This window comes from Trachurus japonicus, chromosome 5, assembly GCF_045865225.1.
Source record: "Trachurus japonicus isolate A0001 chromosome 5, Traja_1.0".
Lineage (NCBI taxonomy): Eukaryota > Metazoa > Chordata > Actinopteri > Carangiformes > Carangidae > Trachurus > Trachurus japonicus.
In genome coordinates, this window is record NC_140911.1 from 36808763 (window position 1) to 36826332 (window position 17570).

Below are 17570 nucleotides of genomic sequence, written 5' to 3' on the forward strand. Positions count from 1 at the left end.
AGTTGGGCTTTCCATTTTTAGAAAATAAACCAATGACAATATAACAAATAATGAAATTGTTACATCATTCACAGGGTTACAGTCAATATACATTTATACAGAAATACAGGATCTCCCACATCAGTCACAGTGGTCTGAACCGGCACTGGTCTATAATGTGGGTTTTGACAAACCAGAGGAACTTAGAGGTCCCCTGCCTGCACTAACCACCAGCCAGAGCAGTAGCGTGGGGAGGGAAGGGGGGGCAGAGGGGGCTCCAGAGGCAGGGACGGGTTAACAAAGGGAACACTGGGTCATATAGGGGAACACAAGTGGCGGGGTGCCGCAGTGGTATGAAAGTTTGTCCAACAGACGGAAAGACGCAGGCTCGTTGTGAGCAGCAGCCAGCGTCTGTCCATCAGCAGCCTGCGGAAGTGTCCTGAACACTAGAGCTCTGCCCGCTGCAGCATTCACACACTATCTGGACCTGAAAATGTAATTCCAACATGCTACATTTAACCACCACCACAGCAGTAGAGGGCGCTCTGGTGCTTCGTGCTGCGACCGTTACAAAGGAGCCATTTTCTGTCTGCCACGACGGGAGGCAGACCTCTCGCTCTGACCGAACTGGAAGTTGGGCGGCGTTCAAACGCAGCCCAGTGGGTACAACCTGGCACAGTTCCTGTTTATGCACACTATCATATAACTGTAACACTGAGACTTAACGGTTTTCCTCCGTCCTTCAAATATTGGCACATGGCGAGGGCAGGGCTGACTGGTTTTTACTTTGCTTCACAGATGGAAGAGGAGAAAGTACAGCATGTTTTGCTGAAAGTTGCAGTAGGCAAACCGTGTGTGAGACCGTCATGAGAGTCAGAACCACACTGCATCTACTTCAGTTTCAGGAGGAAAACTGAAAGAAAATGTTCTTAAAAAGGAAGCTGAAGTCTGTAAGCATCGATGGCATATTGGGTGCTGTAAAACTACGAAATTTTGCAATTAAACTACAAAATTTTGCAATAAAACTACGCCTGTAGAGTTAAATAAAACATTGCTTCTGGGAAGTGAAGCGGAAAACTGTCTTGAATGGGAGACAAGCCACTGAGTAAAAGGTTGCCAACACCTTTCTGTACACGACATACAGCTGATCTTACATCTCCCTGTGATTCTAAACTCAGACATATCTAAGTGCAAAGTAAAAACCATTTATATTAATGGACAGTAATTTAGCTAAAATGAAATATTCAGTCTGATTTCAGAGGAGTGATAAAAGAATAATCAAGTACAAATTCTTCTAATAGTTCATCCACCATATAGAGACCGTACCAGATGGATTAGTAACTGGGGTTTGTATACATTTTTAAATAGTCTAAAAGTGGACGTAGGGGCTCAGGCTTCAGTGTAAACCTTGTTGCCTGGCTGCTGTTGAACAGGAAGCAAGAAAACACACGGCACCAGTGTGGAAATTTCTGCTCCCACTGATCGATGCTTGGCCCCAAACTTACACCAACAATGTCTTTTTTGTGTCATCAAAAGAATAGGACATATAAATACTTCATGCAGTGCTTTCAGACACTCCACATTCGATCAAAACTTTTGTGTGACTCCTTCAGATGAACAAACTAACCCTTCAGAAGGAACACAAAGTATTCTCTCTCTCTCTCTCCTATGCAGCAAAAAAAAAGAAAAAAGATCTACTTCAGCATTATTTTATGTCTGCCCACCCTGTTTAAGGTAGTTCCTTCAAGCAAGGTTCAAGGATAATTGCTTGATTAATAACTCAAAGTCTTGGCAGCGTCCATGGGCAAGCATCTGAATGAGCTTTAATGGGGCTGAAGCAAAAAAAAAAAAAAAAAAAACCTGCCAGCCTTGTGTAGACTGTAGATTAATTTCTTCAACAACGTTAAGTGTTTTTCCTGACGACGGAATATTTACCGTACTACGAGAAGACTTACAGCCTCACTAAATAAAACTGATGAGCTGTTAAGTGTTGAGAAATGGAAAAGGAAGACGGTCTGGGACTCAGTTAAGAAAAAAAAGAAGAAGAAGAGGAAGAAGCAAACTGCATGTTAGCATAAGTGGCATTTAGGTCACAGCTTCACTTTTCAGTCACTCCTCAGCTCATGATTCTCCTCCCTCCTCCAGGTTCATATGTTATAAAAGCTTCCAGGGAAATATTGGTTGTGACGTGATGCACTGCAGATGAAAATAACAAAAGAGAGAGAGAGAGAGTTAAAAAAACAAACAAAAAAAAACCTCCACCTTTCCCCTTGAATTCTCTGGGCAGTCAGGGATAATGACAGGTAGGATGACCAGGGTGCAGTAGCTGAGGTTTCCCCACTTTCTTTAACAAGGGCTTTGGTGCTAAAGCTGTCTGTAGTGACACCAGAAAGACTCAGGTCAAGATCAGAGGATTTTGGTAGACGCCAACATGGAAGCATTGTCCGGACTGGAGGAATCTCTTCGTTTCTCTTCACGTAAGTGGCATGCAGCATCAGGAACGAGACGAGACACAACTGCACTGCAACTGATGAGTGTCAGTCCGCCTGCTGCTGTTGATGCTTTTAAACTCGCCAAGACGAAAGCAGACAACTGCTGAAAGCCGATTGTGAGGAGATCAGTGGGAGCGGCAGACAGGTGGCCGACAGGCATGTGTGTGTGTGTGTGTGTGTGTGATCAAGGGGAGAGAAGGGAGAATCAGTGCCTGGACAGAGCGGCTGTGATCGGGGTGGGACCCGCCCCCGCTGTGACCGGACACATCTGACCGATGGCTCACAGCTGGACGTCCATGTCTGGCTGTCAGGTCTCCGAGCGGAGCCCAGTAGGCGCTATGCCATGCTGATATCATTTACTGGCTGTATACATGGAACCCCCCCCCCCCCCTCCCACCTGGTTCCACATCTCAGGGGGAATCACTGCATTGCTACGAACTCCGCCCCGCCCTGCCCCCCCCACCTCCCCTCCGTATCCCTTACACCAGGTTGGCGACGACAATACAAACAATAATTGCTCTTAACTCATAAGACAGTATTGTTCACAGGAAACCATACAATAAATGCATATACTGTCTAGAAAGTGAAATCAAAACCTGGCACAGGGAGAAGCTGTTTATCTACATGGTTTTGTGCACCAACATGAATCATGTTCCAAAAATAAATTCAAAGGATTCATGGAGGATCCAGAGTTGGAGTCAAACAGGAGACTCAGTGCAGCAAAAAAAAATAAATCTAAAAGTAATAATAATAACAATTCAATAATATCCATACAGAAATTGCAACAATATAACACATTGCATTTTTTGTTTTTAATTCCACAAACGCCTGATTGTAAAATCTATTTGTGACTGTGTGTATTTGTGTATGTGTGTGAAATAACCATGTGTGGTATCAAAACTTTAATCCTTTAAACATAAGAATTGTCTTTTCAAAAGGAAAACTGGAAGAAGAAGAAGCGCCGAGTATAATGCAGCCACATTATACTCTGTAAAGTGTGTCAAATCCAAAGCTCTTACCAAACAGAGTTCTAGTAATTGCAGCAAATCAAAGCACTGTGAAATTAACCACTCACTCAGCATGCTATCAAACACAGAGTCCCCAGTGTTTGGGGAGCGGCGTGGTGTCCATGTGTCCACAGACGGCGCTGGAGATGAACAACATGAGGGAGGATACTAGAACGGGACACGGTGTATGGAAGTGCACTGGATGTAAACCAGCGTTGCTTTGTGTGTGAGTGTGTGTTTATTTGGATCTATGTAGGAGGTTTGCTGTTTTCTTTTTTTTTTCTCAAAAAGAGAGGACAGAAACTGATGGCGGACAACAAAATAAATCCTCCCTGTCGTCAGTTCCTCTGCTCCCCAACTGACCGATTACAACGTCTCTGAGTCGTCACGTTAATGGCAGGTCAAGTGCATCTGATATGTACAGTACAGGATCATGATCGGGATGCAAAGAGGGAAGAGTTCTATTTGGCAGGCTGTGAATAGTTCACTGTGAAAGGAAAAAACAAACTTGTTATTTTTGTCTATAGTGAGAGGAAGCATGGCGTGAGGGAATCTTCATCACAAAAATTCACACAATATAGAAAATTACTTGCAATGAGAATTTTTTTTTTTTTTTTTTTTTTCCTTTTTCTTGAGTGTTGGTTCCACTGTGTGAATTGTCAGTCTGAATGAATCAGTCTATGCCGAACGTCCTTTTCTTGATTCTTTTTTTTTTCTCCTGTGGAAACAGCTGGAAGTGCATGACGGTCCCTCAGTCTCCTCGGCAGTTCGCCTTTCAGAAGGCCACAGACAGCTCTGTTTCCTCATGTTGTCCAAAAAATTGAAACGACAAAGACGATATCCACACCGCGTTGAGGACGTCCTCACCTCCTCAACCCTTCCTTCTTTTCTTTTTTTTTTTTGTTTTGTGTTTTTTTTTTGCCCTTTTAAAGGGTAGCTTTCCTACTCAGTTCTTCTAGTGTACAACCTTATATCATCTATAAATTTAGATAAACTCCTTGCCTTTTCTCAGTTTTTCTCATTTTTTTCTTTAAAAAAATCTTTACAAAATTATCAGAACAAACAAACCAAAACAATAAAATGTTCAACATCAAATGAAAATTGGTGGAAGATTGAAAAAATGTGTTGCTGGTCACTTCTAACCTCCCATGTTTCTGGCTCCAGAGAGGTGGGTTGGCTGTCGGCCCTCCGATGCCTCATCACACGGATTCTTGTTTTCCACGGCTCTCCACAGCTAACCCCAAGGATGGAGAGAGACTCGGGGTGAGGGGGTGAGAGGAGGAGAGAGGGAAGTGGAGAGGGGAATGGGGGGATGAATGGTTGTCTGGTGGGAAGACCAGACACACTGTCACTCGAAAAAAAAAAAAAAAGAAGAAACTTCCACTCCATCCTCCGCAGCCAGAGCACCCGCATCCAAACCACCCCCCCCCCCCCCCCCCTGCTCCACTGGAAGGGTCAAACCTCCACCGACTGGATCTGGTTCATTTGTGCCCGCATCATCTGGACGCTGTTGAGGATCTTCTTTTGATGGCCTGCTAACGTCACACCAACCCTCAGGATGTCGCTGTTGATGAGAGACAGAAGCACGAGTCAGACTGATGTTACCACACACTGTAAACAGCCTTCCATCTACTGTATCCTTCCCTTTATCTGTCTATCTGTTTTTTCTATCAGAGTCCCGGAGAAAAACAACTTTGCACAACATAACCAAAACAAAACAGAAAATAAGGACATAACAGCTTGAGGACTGACGGGGAGGCAGAGCAGCAGAGAACAGCAGAAAAAATACATTTGCTGAGAAACAGCTGCGCGATCATCCATCTTTGAGCCCGGAAAGCTCATATAATCACAAAAAAATGTTCAAATGTCATTTGAGTGCATTTTCTGTGACTGAACATTTCTGACTGATGTGGTGTAAACCCGAGCCGTCTAATGCCCGCCAAAACAAACGCTACAAAAGACAAATTCACAGCATCCCTTTGACCCAAGTCAGTCACAGACACAACACTGATTGCAGCGGTCATGTGTCATATAAAAAACACCAGAGTAAATGAAAAGTTCCACTTTGTTTCTCATCCCGTGATGATGAAATGCCTCTTGCCTGATGTTGGATTTCAACTGTGATCACTCTTATTGGATCACACTTAACCATCTGTTTTCGGACAAAGAATCTCTGCGGGCTAATCTTTGTCCTGAGACAGGGTTATCTGTGGACAGGAAATAGCTTTTACATGTTTCTCCACAGGTGGCATTCTCAACCCGATTGCATCTTGTTTGTTTGTGATGATTTTTCTCCCTGTACCTTGGCTAAGCAACAACATATTCCCATGTTTCCTCAAGATACTTTAAGTGAGGTCAAAGTGAGGCCTGCTGAACACATGGCGGAGAACAAAGGGCATCGTTTATGGCTTCGAGCTATTGTGCCCACTGTTCAGCCTCGCAACTGCAATATTACGATCTGCTAATTACATGCAGAGCAGTTAATGTCTTTTATAACGGGGCCAGAGGCAGAGTCTGCTGCTCGTTCAGGTTTCAGGAATACAAGAGACGCAGCAAATCTCCCCCTCACATTCGCTTTTTTTTTTCCCCCCTCGCGCTTATCTGACCCGCAACAGCAGGGGATCGTCAGCACTTACTCCATGGTCATCTGGGACACCACATCAAATGTAGAGAAGTCAGCATTGGCAAAGTTGTCTTTGTATTGGCCCATCTTTATGGCATCCAGCCACTCGTCCACAGTGCTGAAGCTGGAGAAGTCAGGGATGCTGCGGTCCAGGAGAGGGAGGTGAACACTGAGGCGAGCACAAAAAGAAGCCATTAGGAATAATGATAAGTGGCAGGGCTAACATCATGGTAAATCCAGACCACCTGCATCTGATTCAAACATTAATTATTACATTATATTTTCAAAAGACTAGAGACAGTACGTTGAGAATCCCACCATGAACCACTATTTTCCAATCTGATTTCTCAGAGAGTGTATTTTCCAAATGAAGTGATAGGTTTCAGGGAGCCAATACATCCACTCAGCGTCTGTGGAAAATCTGGCCCTGGGTCCTGCACCCCACCACAAATGAAAGTATAGACGGGGATAATGGAAATCAGCAAACCCTGGCTCTCAAAGGAAACTAACACCCAGAGCAGAAATGCTTCAAAATGTTTTGTTTTGAAAATTGCACAACGGCTTCAATCCAGGATTCGCCCGAAGCCTTCGTGGGAAGGATTTGATCTATCGAACCAAAAGGCTTTAATTTACATAACCGCTCGGCGCCAGGAGAAACAGGAGACACCGAGTTCGGCAAAAGCGAACTGTGCCACGGATGGCACTGTCGTAGGAGCAGGACTTTGCTGTTAGGAGGGGTGGGGGGTGGCTTTACATTTGGATGCATTATATTGTTCTAGATGTTATCCACATCAATGTGAATTGTGAAATGATGCTAAAACCAACAGGCCTGTCTTGTGGGAAGCCCACAGTGACACATATGCAGACACCACACAGAGAGAGAAGGACCGAGCAGAGAAAAGAAGAAGAAAACACATTCAACACATGTGTTACTGACAAGAAGAGAACAAGAAACTGGTATAAATCTAACTTGATGCTGCCACTCACCCTGAAGACAACGGGGTCATGGCCTTCAGCGTGTTGGGGTTGCGGATCATCTTGTCCAGGTTGTTGACAATCTGGCTGAACTTGGGCCGGTTGTTGCGGTCTTTCTGCCAGCAGTCCAACATGAGCTGGTGGAGCGCACTGGGACAGTCCATGGGTGGGGGCAGCCGGTAGTCCTGCTCTATGGCGTTGATGACCTGCAGGGGGAGACAGAGATCTCTAAGGGTTGCTACAAGGCTCTACAAAGAGGAGGTGGAATTATATGAAAAGAGGAGTGTACAATCCAGTGCTGGAAGAAGTACTTAGACCAGAGTTCATTCAGGGAAATATAGATAAAATAATTACTACAATATTAAGTAGAAATCTGAAAGTATTTGTAACAAACTATAAAATTATTGTTGTTATTGTTATTATTGGTTATCACATTATTTATAGTAATGTGTCATTGTATTTTTTTATTGCTGGTTGAGCTGGGACTGGTTTTAGTTTGAAATGCAGCAGTTCCCTCCAAAGGATCACAAATAAATCTGAGGGGTCAGAAGGAAGTTGACAAGGTAACTTATTTGTACTTTTCACTATTGGTTTTGTCAAACATTAACTGTTCTTGAAGGGTTAAATTAATAACCTTTAGGCATTAGAGTCTTGACTGCTGCTTTGTAACAGGGAACTAGGGGTTTAATCTTGAAATTCACAATGTAGTGTTGTAAAAAGTTCATCACATTTTTAATGTAAAATTTTAACCTGAAAAGGGAAGAATTTCTAGTTTCTCTTTTATTGGAGATGCAGTGCAAAGTAGCCTAAAAATGAAAATACTGAGATACCACAAAACTCGACTTGAGTGCGATGCTTGATTAAATGTGCTGAGTAACTTTCCACCAGTGATGTGATCCAACTGGAGCCATCACCTCACACTATATAAATGTCATGAGTACATAAAATATATCTGCTACGAGCTGTTGAATAGTTCAAGTGACATTCACAACAGTCTTGTCTAAAGCGAAGTAAATATTGAGCCAATGCGCTCTCTTCTCCTGATGAAGATGTAACGACACCATCTGCGCTTCTCATCGCAGAGAAAACAACTGTTAAATAGTTATTACATGAATACATACAGATGTATAAATATACATATTTGTGCACATCACATCACCACATTGCTTCTGGATGTGATGAGTTGTTAAACACCGGCCGGGTCATTATGAACATCAACCTTATTCCACTAAGTTCACATTTCCACTTGCGCTCTGCCAGCGGTGACCTCATCTCTGGCTTTTACAAAGTGTTTAATGCTCGCTCTCCAGAAAGCCACCTTAAAGATATGTCTGACTTCGGCCCGTGATGTTGTTGGTCGGGGGGGCAAACAGAGGTGGTGCACAGTTAACAGAGTGGAACAACCCGGAGGACACTTGTGACGAGGACGCACAATCCCCTGCTCATTACCAGGGCCATTAAAGGAGCTCCATTCAGACCCAGATTAATCTCATTCATGAGACCTCCAAACGAGGACCCCGATGGAGCAGAAACACTATCTGAAGCTGCTAATAAGATAACCGTTAAGGTCCTCAGTCCCTCTTAGCACATTAGTGTTCTCACTTTCAATTTGAAACTATTTTCATTATCTCTCTCCATATAATTTGCTCTCTCTCCTGCTACCCAGAGGGAGATAGGAAATGGAGGCTCCAGTCAAGAGCAGAAATTGTCCATTGAGCACTGCCGTGCATTTCAAATGATCTGATTATGTCTCTGTGGTGAGAGTGGGGGAATTTTCATATAAAGCCCATGTGTGAAACCTGCTGTTTAGCCAAGGGAACACAGATACAATCACTAATGGTGTTTGAGCTGTGTGACGCTTTAATGAAACTCGGGGAGTAAGAAATACATGTGATGAGAAGAACTGTCTAAAGAAGTGTTTTGAAATTTGACTCAATAATCAACAGCAACTTTAAAAATGACCCCAGGCAAATGAAATACATACGTCTTGATTGGTCATGTCCCAGTAAGGTCTCTCTCCATAAGACATGACTTCCCACATGACGATCCCGTAGCTCCACACATCACTAGCAGAGGTGAACTTCCTGTACTGGATAGCTTCGGGCGCAGTCCATCGGATAGGAATCTTCCCACCCTGCAAACACAAAGGGCACAACCTCAGCGAGGGAAGCAAGACCGGAACATGACCGTCACAGTGTCCTGGCTCCGGAGAGAGACACTGTTCAGGGCAGCTATGCCGACGGTAATCCAAACTAGGAGGTGGATAAAACAAAACCCCTGGGACTGAGGTATGGTACACGAACTACAGGAGATGGAGGAAGAGGAGAACAGGTGAAAGGGCAGTGTTTGTCTCGATAGGGAGAACAATGAGGGGATTAAATAAAACCCTCTGGCAGCACCACACTGAATGGGATTATCAACCTGAGCATTTCAGATAGTGTCAAACAAAATAATGAATTTCTCTGTCTATATATATATATATACATATATATGTATAAATAATATTATACATTTTAAAATTCATAAACTTTTTTATTTTACATAGTGAGTGACTTGAACATGTCTTACCAAAGCACTAGTGTAGGTTGGGTCTGAGGTATCATCCTCCAGGAAGCGTGAGAGGCCGAAGTCTGACACCTTACACACCAGGTTGCTGTTGACCAGGATGTTTCGGGCAGCAAGGTCACGGTGCACGTAGTTCATGTCAGCAAGGTACTTCATGCCTGAGGCGATGCCGCGCAGCATACCAACAAGCTGGATCACAGTAAACTGGCCATCGTTTTGCTGTAAAAACGACATAGTGTTAGAATACATTATTGTCTGGAGTGGTAATTCTGGGCCACCTCACAATATGGGGGATATAGTCAGGCTGTCAGTAGGTATTTAAATATTCTACTAGCTGTGATGGTGAACCCAAGTTCCCTGTCAGAGGCAGTTTTAACTTGTTTTTTCCTTCTTTGTTTAGTAGCATCCTCGCCTTGACATGCATTGACCCTCTTTTTTCTGACAGTACTCCAATACATCTTAGGCAGTTCACTGCATAATGTCAAGAAGCAAGAAAGACTGGTGCTGAAGTGAAGTGCTGGAAGCCAAGGGGATTTATATAATATCAAAAAGCTGCTTCTTGTTTCACGCAATAAAACTTTATGAAACGATTCTTTTAGAACTCATCATCCATGCGAATTAACAAACTGTACAAGTTGATTCTCAATATGATAATCTTTATTTTCACAGATCTGTTTGGAATCCATCCCCGGAATTTTATTGTTTTTAAAGTTATGTTCAAGTATTGGTTTCTCTGAAGACGCCCTGCAGCCAGGATACAGGCAGCGAGGTTTGGGTTGGGCTCAACTGGCCTTGTCCAGGCTGGGCAGGGCTAAGCTGGGACTGGCTGCCTGTCTACAGCTGTTCCCCTCCACGGTTTGGTGAGGGCTTTACCCCATGCATGGGGAGCGTCTGGAGCAGTGGTGCAGCTGTGCCTCCAACTGCGCACACCTGCACTCTCCCCCACCACCCACCACGACGCCTGGAGAACAGAAAGATTCCAGAGAATGGATCATGGGAGCTCGGGGCTCGGCGTGGACAGACGGAGAGGCTAAGAGAGGGGATTGGAAGGGCAGGCCAGAAGAGAAGGGCCCAGAGCACGGCCATATTAACAGTCTGCGTGACCGCTCCGGCTCCGCTAGCCTATTTCTCTTTCAAACATTTTGCTGCTCATTAGCTGAGCGCATGCTTATCCTCACGTCAAGCTGCTCCTCCTCGTGTACCACAGCAATTAAGCAGAATGCATTATTCATGAAACCTTTCTCACAAATACACATTGCCACCTAATCTGAGTGCTGTGTTTGCATATACTTTAATTGGAAAGATTCCTCTAAAGTCTTTGGGGTCAGGTTAGCTGAAAGAAATAACTGCAAATTTTGTATGAACTGCGTGAATCGAGGTCTGCTGTGATTTATATTTATATGTTTTCTGTCAAAAAAATCTCATTCTTTTCTTCCTTCACTTCTTCCCTCGACTTTTCCACTGCTCATGTTTGGCTGCTGATAAGAACCCAGCTCTGATCAATCTATCCTCCCTGTTCCTGCTCGCTCTACCCTGCAGGTTTTTTCCTGCGGGAGGCAGCAGGGGAGACAATCCTTCAGCAGGCAGCTCACTATAGACTGCAGAGACAATTTTTAACCAACCACCCACCAATCACCTCAGAGAAGACACAATCCATGTTCAGAGTCTTTGACACTGTCAGCTACTGTTGTCATAAACTGTCACAGTGAGGTGCTGCAGAGGTTCCCTGTTGTTTTGAATACAATGTTCTGTCAAATATGTTTAGTAAACCATCTACATATACACAAACAGCCTTCACTGTGAGATCCAATTCCAAAAAGAGCTGATGCTTTGTGTCTCTGAGGTCGGAGGCAGAATGCAAATACTGTAAAGACTGTGGAGTCTGGGGAGAGGGTGGTTTTAATGCAATAGGAGGCTTAAACTGACTGCCAGGGAGGCTCTGAACCCATGGAAATAGTTAAAAGAGGCAGTGTGTGTTTTCAATTTAATAATGCCACTGAATCCTTCAAACACAGTGATTCACATGGAATTAAACGGGCCTTGTTAATTGCACACACAATTTACTGTGTAAGCTACACATCTGCTTCCACAAAACAACATAATAACATGTTGTATTACTTCAGGAAAGGATAGGGCTCAAGTGATTTAAAATGTAGCATTCCTACTGTACTTACTTTCATTGGCATACTCTGTGTTGCACTACATAGAGATTTCTCATCACATCATTCTTTTAACTAAAAATTAGGGCTATCTTTAAAAAATAATAATCAGTGAGATCAGCCACAATTTCAGTTGGACTGCTAATTTTTGCATTTTATTTGCATTGGAAAAATTAATGATGATGTACTTTTTGTTTGGTTGATTTTTGTTTTCTTACATTTAGAGAATTTGTAGGTTGGGGCATCTGTGTAGCACAATGATGCTTCATATGGTTCTTAAAGATTTTACTTCTATCAAAGAAAATTGCAGTTTTTGTGATTGGGATGTTGCATTTGGCCATACATATTTCAATTAATTATTTAGCCTTTATACAGCTTTTCAGACATCTGCAATTTCCATAAATTACAGTCCCTTTTGTGCTTGATCAAAAAAATGCAGCTAGTTTGGAAGAGATCATACAAAAAAGGCCCAATTTTTTTGTTTTTATTCCGTTAACATCCCAAGACAGATGGTAAAGGGCTGATGTGACATCTCATCTCATAACCAGCCTCATTTTTAAATTCTGACATCTCATTTTAAGTCTTGCAAAGTATTTGAATTATGTATGCGGGTTGTAAATGGGAGTAGCATGGCCGGTTCTCTGTAATATCCTCCTCTGGTTAGATTATGAAAATTAAAAATCCCATGAACTTGTGAGCGATGCATATTTCTTGTCAGGGAGTCGAAGGGAAAAATAAGTGAGTGTGCTACAGTATTTCCACATTCACCCACAGTCTGTAGCTTCTGCATAAGGAGCAGTGGAGCAAGTGTGGACTGAATGCAAAACAAAACCCAGGGAAACATCAGAGACATGGACTCTGGCTTTGCAAGACTCTGGCATGTGTTGCCTCATTGTAAATACTCACAGAAAAAAATATTTAAAAATAAAACACAACGCATCATAGATACAGTAGATGGAGTTAGCAGATGTTCTGTAGATGTTAATTTTGAGGCATATCTACACAGAGATGAGGGAACCCTAACTAAAAACTGATGATTGACATCATCCTAACAGGACAGACTCTGGGACTAATAATATTTACTAGACGATTACGGCGCATGAGCGAATAAACCATGTCAAATTTGTGGACTAATATGTGTGTACATGCATGGGAGTGTGACTGTGTGCAACAAGGATTTGAATCCTAGCTTGTAAGGTGTCTGAATAAACCATCCTTGGGTTGAATGATTAATCATGCTTATGTAAATATTTGTCAGAGTGCGACTGTCAAATAGTACTGTAAGAACTAGAATTTCAAGTATAACCCCACATAATTAGCAGCATTATAACATCATTTGTAGGAGGTGAAAGTTTAAACTGGCAGCTGTTTATTTCACTTGGTATAATGACAAAACTTGCTGCCGGCAGTGAATGTAGTTAATTAATGATAATTCTGTGAGTTAGTGGAACAGCTAAAAAGAACAATAGTACTCTCTTTGTGGGGCAGGGGTGACTGCATTGCATCAGTTTTTGACAGGTAGCTGGCAGGTAGCTCAGCAGCAGTAGAACGTAACAGACGCTGGTGGATGAAGACGTCAGAAACTCCTCTTTAAGCTTTTATCTTCTTCATACTATTTTTTTAGGTTTGTCACAATAAAAAGCCTGAATTGAGACCTGGAGGATTCAAAGCAGCCGAGCTGCTCTGCTGTCAGTCTGTGAAACTAACATTAACAGTAGCTCAGGAAGTTGCGCTGCAGAGCTGTCGGCGGTATCGTTAGGTGCCGTCTGCCGTCTGGTTGACTTTTCATTATTACCATATGGCCAACGGTTATCCTTGAATATAACTCCACTTTGGCATTTCATGATTATTTCTCATCATTATATCTCATTATATGTCTTACTCTGAGGAAGGAGTCCAGAGATCCGTTCTCCATGAACTCGGTGATGATCATGACAGGGCTGCTCTTGGTGACCACGCCCTCCAGGTGAATGACGTTAGGATGGTCGAACTGCCCCATTATGCTGGCCTCGCTCAGAAAGTCCCGCCTCTGCTTCTCCGTGTAGCCAGACTTGAGAGTCTTTATGGCCACAAACATTTCCCTTTTACCTGGAAGCTTTAGGTTACCACTGCAAACCTCCCCAAACTCTCCTGTGAAAAAAAAAAGTAAAAGTAAACTAAATGTAAGCAGCTTTCCTGCACACATTTGTATTTAGAAATCAAGTAACAGTCAAGCTATTTAACAGCGTGGTATTCCATCCACGTTCCAGTCAGATTTTTCCATTACCTGCACCAATGACCTGTTCAATCTTCACGCAGGATATATCAATCTCCTTGGCAAACTCCCTCACAGCCTCATTGGGGTCCTCATATGTGAACGGATCAATATAAATCTTCATTCCTGGAGTCACTTGGAAAAAAGGAAGGAACAGCTATAATGTTTGATTCTTGTGGTCATGCTTACACTCCTACAGGCTTTGACAGTTAAAATGCATTCAGGAACATTAACAATCAATTCACCTTGCATTCACACATTCCAGAGCAATTATGCGATTTTGTGTTTGACATCCGGTCGATGAAGGTTAGAAAAATGGAGGAGGCATTGTGGTTACAAATGATGGTTATGACTAGTGCCTCATGGCTATGTGTATGGCTATTCAGCCAGCAAGGACACAGTACTACCAGTCTTCTTAGCTGTGATAAGGTTGGGTTAATATATATATATATCATCTCCTGTGAGTCACAGTGCCATTAACACTCGGGAGAGAAACCCAGGCCCTATATCAGCATCGCTCAGCTCCACTCCAAGAAATAAATTGGCTCTCCTAAGCCCTGATGCCAGGTAAATTGGCTTAAGGTGGCCTTTAAGTGTTCAGGGACTTAAGTGTCCCGAGTTTTAAATCCGATTATTCGGCTCTCACCTCCACATCAGGCCTGAGGCTATTTGAATGGATACTGAACTCATGCCTAGCCCGTTTCAGAGCTAGAAGAACATGCACACCGCCCCAAAACCTGGCACACCACTACTGAAGAAACGTGCCGCAGAGATGAACAGATGGTGAGGATCTTACCAGGCAAACCTCCCCTCCACCCCCTTTACTAAAACCCTACAATCTCTCCCCAAGCCAAAGCACTGTTCAACAGACCACCCTCCTACGATGGCAAGGACCACCAAAAAACAGGGGCAGAAGCCTGAACTGTGACTGGTGAGAGGACAGGATGCACACAGGACACATTGGCCTCTGCTGTTAATAGCTCCACTCCATTATGAACTGGACTTCTTTTCACAGCGTGATCGGATTTTATCGAGAAACCATTTATAGAATTTGATATGAAAGAGGAGGGAGCAGTGCTGTAATTACAGAATTAAATAAACACATTAAGATGGGGGTCATAAACTTGAGATAGAAAGAGATCTGTGGTTTTCCAATCAAGCAGGAGAATGATGGATTAGCCGTGGTGAAATGACTCCCGAAACCGCTCTTTCTCACCAAATCTGTTCCTATGTTATTGTCATTGAAGCTATATGGTTCTGTACGGTATGAAGAAAGAAGATCATTGAGAACTTCCATTCATTCACCAAGTCTTTTGAATTTTTTAACAATGGCAAATGAGTCATGTGGCATTAGCATGCTAATGTGAGTAAGGACTGACCTATTTCTACCACAATGGATTTAGTTAACAATGAAATGTAATGATGCACAAAACGCACACACGAACACTGGTTTTGATGTGGTTAAATCCAGGCTCCAAGTGAGCAGAGTCAAACAACGGGCAGGATTACTCCTAAGTGGGGGACGGGCAAATGAAGCTGTGCTGTGCTGTGCTGTGCTGTGCTGGTCCGTAGCCAAGGACACCAGCATGCAAGGTGGTAGCCATGGAGACAGGTGTGTGAGGCAGCGGAGAGGCTGAATGATAGCCATGGAGATGACTGTGTAAGACGGTAGTCATGGAGACAGGTGTGCTGCTTGGAGGCAGTGGTAAAGGCAGGCAGAGAGGGAGGAGTGGTTGGTTACTCACTGTGGCCGCTGGTGTAGTGCTGCAGTTTGTCTGTGTATTCTGAGTCAGCCCTGTCGAAGCCACGCCTCCTGGGGGAAAGACAAAGAACTCTAGCTCTGGTTCAAAGACAGGGAGCAGGGAGAGGCAGAGATACAGATCAAACAGCCCCAGGTTTACCTACACCGAAGATACCACCAGCCAAGTTCACATGGGGAGAGCCATTACGTTGTAGGTAGAGAAGCGTTTGACTTTTTTGCTACACTGGGCGAGGTAGCGAGCCGTGCAGTCATAATATGTTTTCCTTTGTGGTGCACTTCAGCGTGGCAGCTACGAACTGTTTCAAAATCATGAGTCTATCTATGATAAGGAGGACTAAGTGCAAATGTAAGTGAGGGAGGGAGGGCTTCGAACTGGGCAGCAGAATAATTAATAACACACTTCTCTATTCTATCTCCATGATAGATGCAAAACAGTGTCAAGCATCTGATCCAACAAATCAATATCCGGCTCATAGTGGATATCAGCCAGATGTAGCTGATCCACATTAAGTGCAGCTTCTTTGTCAATGTCAGTATGAAATTCAGTTTGTGCTGCTGAGCCACAGCAGTGCCTGACCTCAAGTAAACTTACATTATATTTAGAATAAAGAGTTTCATCAAGTGACTTATTCAGATTTTAAACATCAGAAATAGAGAACACTGATATCTGATCAGGTATCGGTATCAGTTGAGGTATTGTAATATTGATCGTGAGAAAAATATGTATTGGTACATCCCAAATGTTAGGTATTTGTTTTGTACCTTTGTTTTCATACAACTAACCAGATTCATAAATGGTGTGTGTAAAATTCATTGCAATATAAACAGAGTTGAACCCACTTTATAACTTGTATCTCAAAACAAATTTCTATGACTGCATGAGGCAAGGCAAATCAAATTTTCATGCATGCAAATGAGTTTTTATTCCACACTAGCTTCAATATAGTACTGCATGTTTTCTGACTACATACTGTAACTACATGGGTTGCTGTTTCATCTGGCCAGTAGCATGGCACAGTCTCATCTTTGTACCTTTTTGAGTTGGGTGATACAGCCACCGCAGTGCATTAAAACTTTTTACTTCTTTGACTGTCTGACCGTTCCCAGAAATCTCAATAACACAACCTCTCCCCCATCCCACCATTATACAAGATGGCTATATGCTGTATTGAAAATAGTCTGTCCAAGACTTTTGGGGTTTCTCAAAACAACAAACCACTAGGCTACACTTTTAAAATCCATGGCCCATGGAATGGAAATGACAATATTGTGATTTATTTATTAGTTCTGCAGTTGAAATGGAATTTATTAAGAATTAATATCTTTGAACTCAGATGGTTTTATCTCTCCAACTAATATTAGTCAACAGACCCGATTCATCCGACTGCACAGACAGAAAAATAACTAAAAAAAGAAAAGTGGCCACTTTGTGAGTTTGTGCAGAAGTTTTACTGGTTCTGAACTGACAGGCAGTTTTGTAAGGACTGCGACAGGACTGACTCACCGATTACAGACGATGATGATGACGACCACAGCAATGAGGAAGACCAAGCCGGCCGCTGCTGACCCAATGATGAGAGGGAGCTTCTCCTGAATGCTGGTGTTGTACTCCGCTATAGAAAGAAGGAATAAGCACATAAACATAGTGCTATGCACACACACACACACACACAAACCCACACACACAGAGTCACATGCTGAAACATATGGAGGAGCATCTGAGCCGCTGCATATGGAGGAAGCAATGGGTGACA

The 17570-nt window shown here is 43.1% G+C and overlaps 1 protein-coding gene across 4 annotated transcripts in view; it reads right to left on the reverse strand.

The window, feature by feature from the left end:
• Positions 1–4909: 4909 nt before the first annotated feature.
• The window catches only part of ephb2b (eph receptor B2b), a 120836-nt gene continuing 108175 nt past the window's right edge, over positions 4910–17570 (reverse strand). Inside the window, exons 8-16 of one of the 4 annotated variants that reach the window (XM_085777781.1) lie at positions 17321–17429; positions 15800–15864; positions 14067–14180; positions 13683–13930; positions 9645–9860; positions 9061–9210; positions 7089–7282; positions 6115–6270; positions 4910–5042 (exon numbers count right to left, since the gene is read on the reverse strand). In XM_085777781.1, the coding sequence (XP_085633907.1) occupies positions 4934–5042; positions 6115–6270; positions 7089–7282; positions 9061–9210; positions 9645–9860; positions 13683–13930; positions 14067–14180; positions 15800–15864; positions 17321–17429 (1361 nt within the window). In that variant the 3' untranslated portion in view covers positions 4910–4933. Of the gene's footprint in view, positions 5043–6114; positions 6271–7088; positions 7283–9060; positions 9211–9644; positions 9861–13682; positions 13931–14066; positions 14190–15799; positions 15868–17320; positions 17430–17570 lie in introns of all 4 variants that reach the window. The other 3 variants (XM_085777778.1, XM_085777779.1, XM_085777777.1) reach the window with 3 other exon arrangements.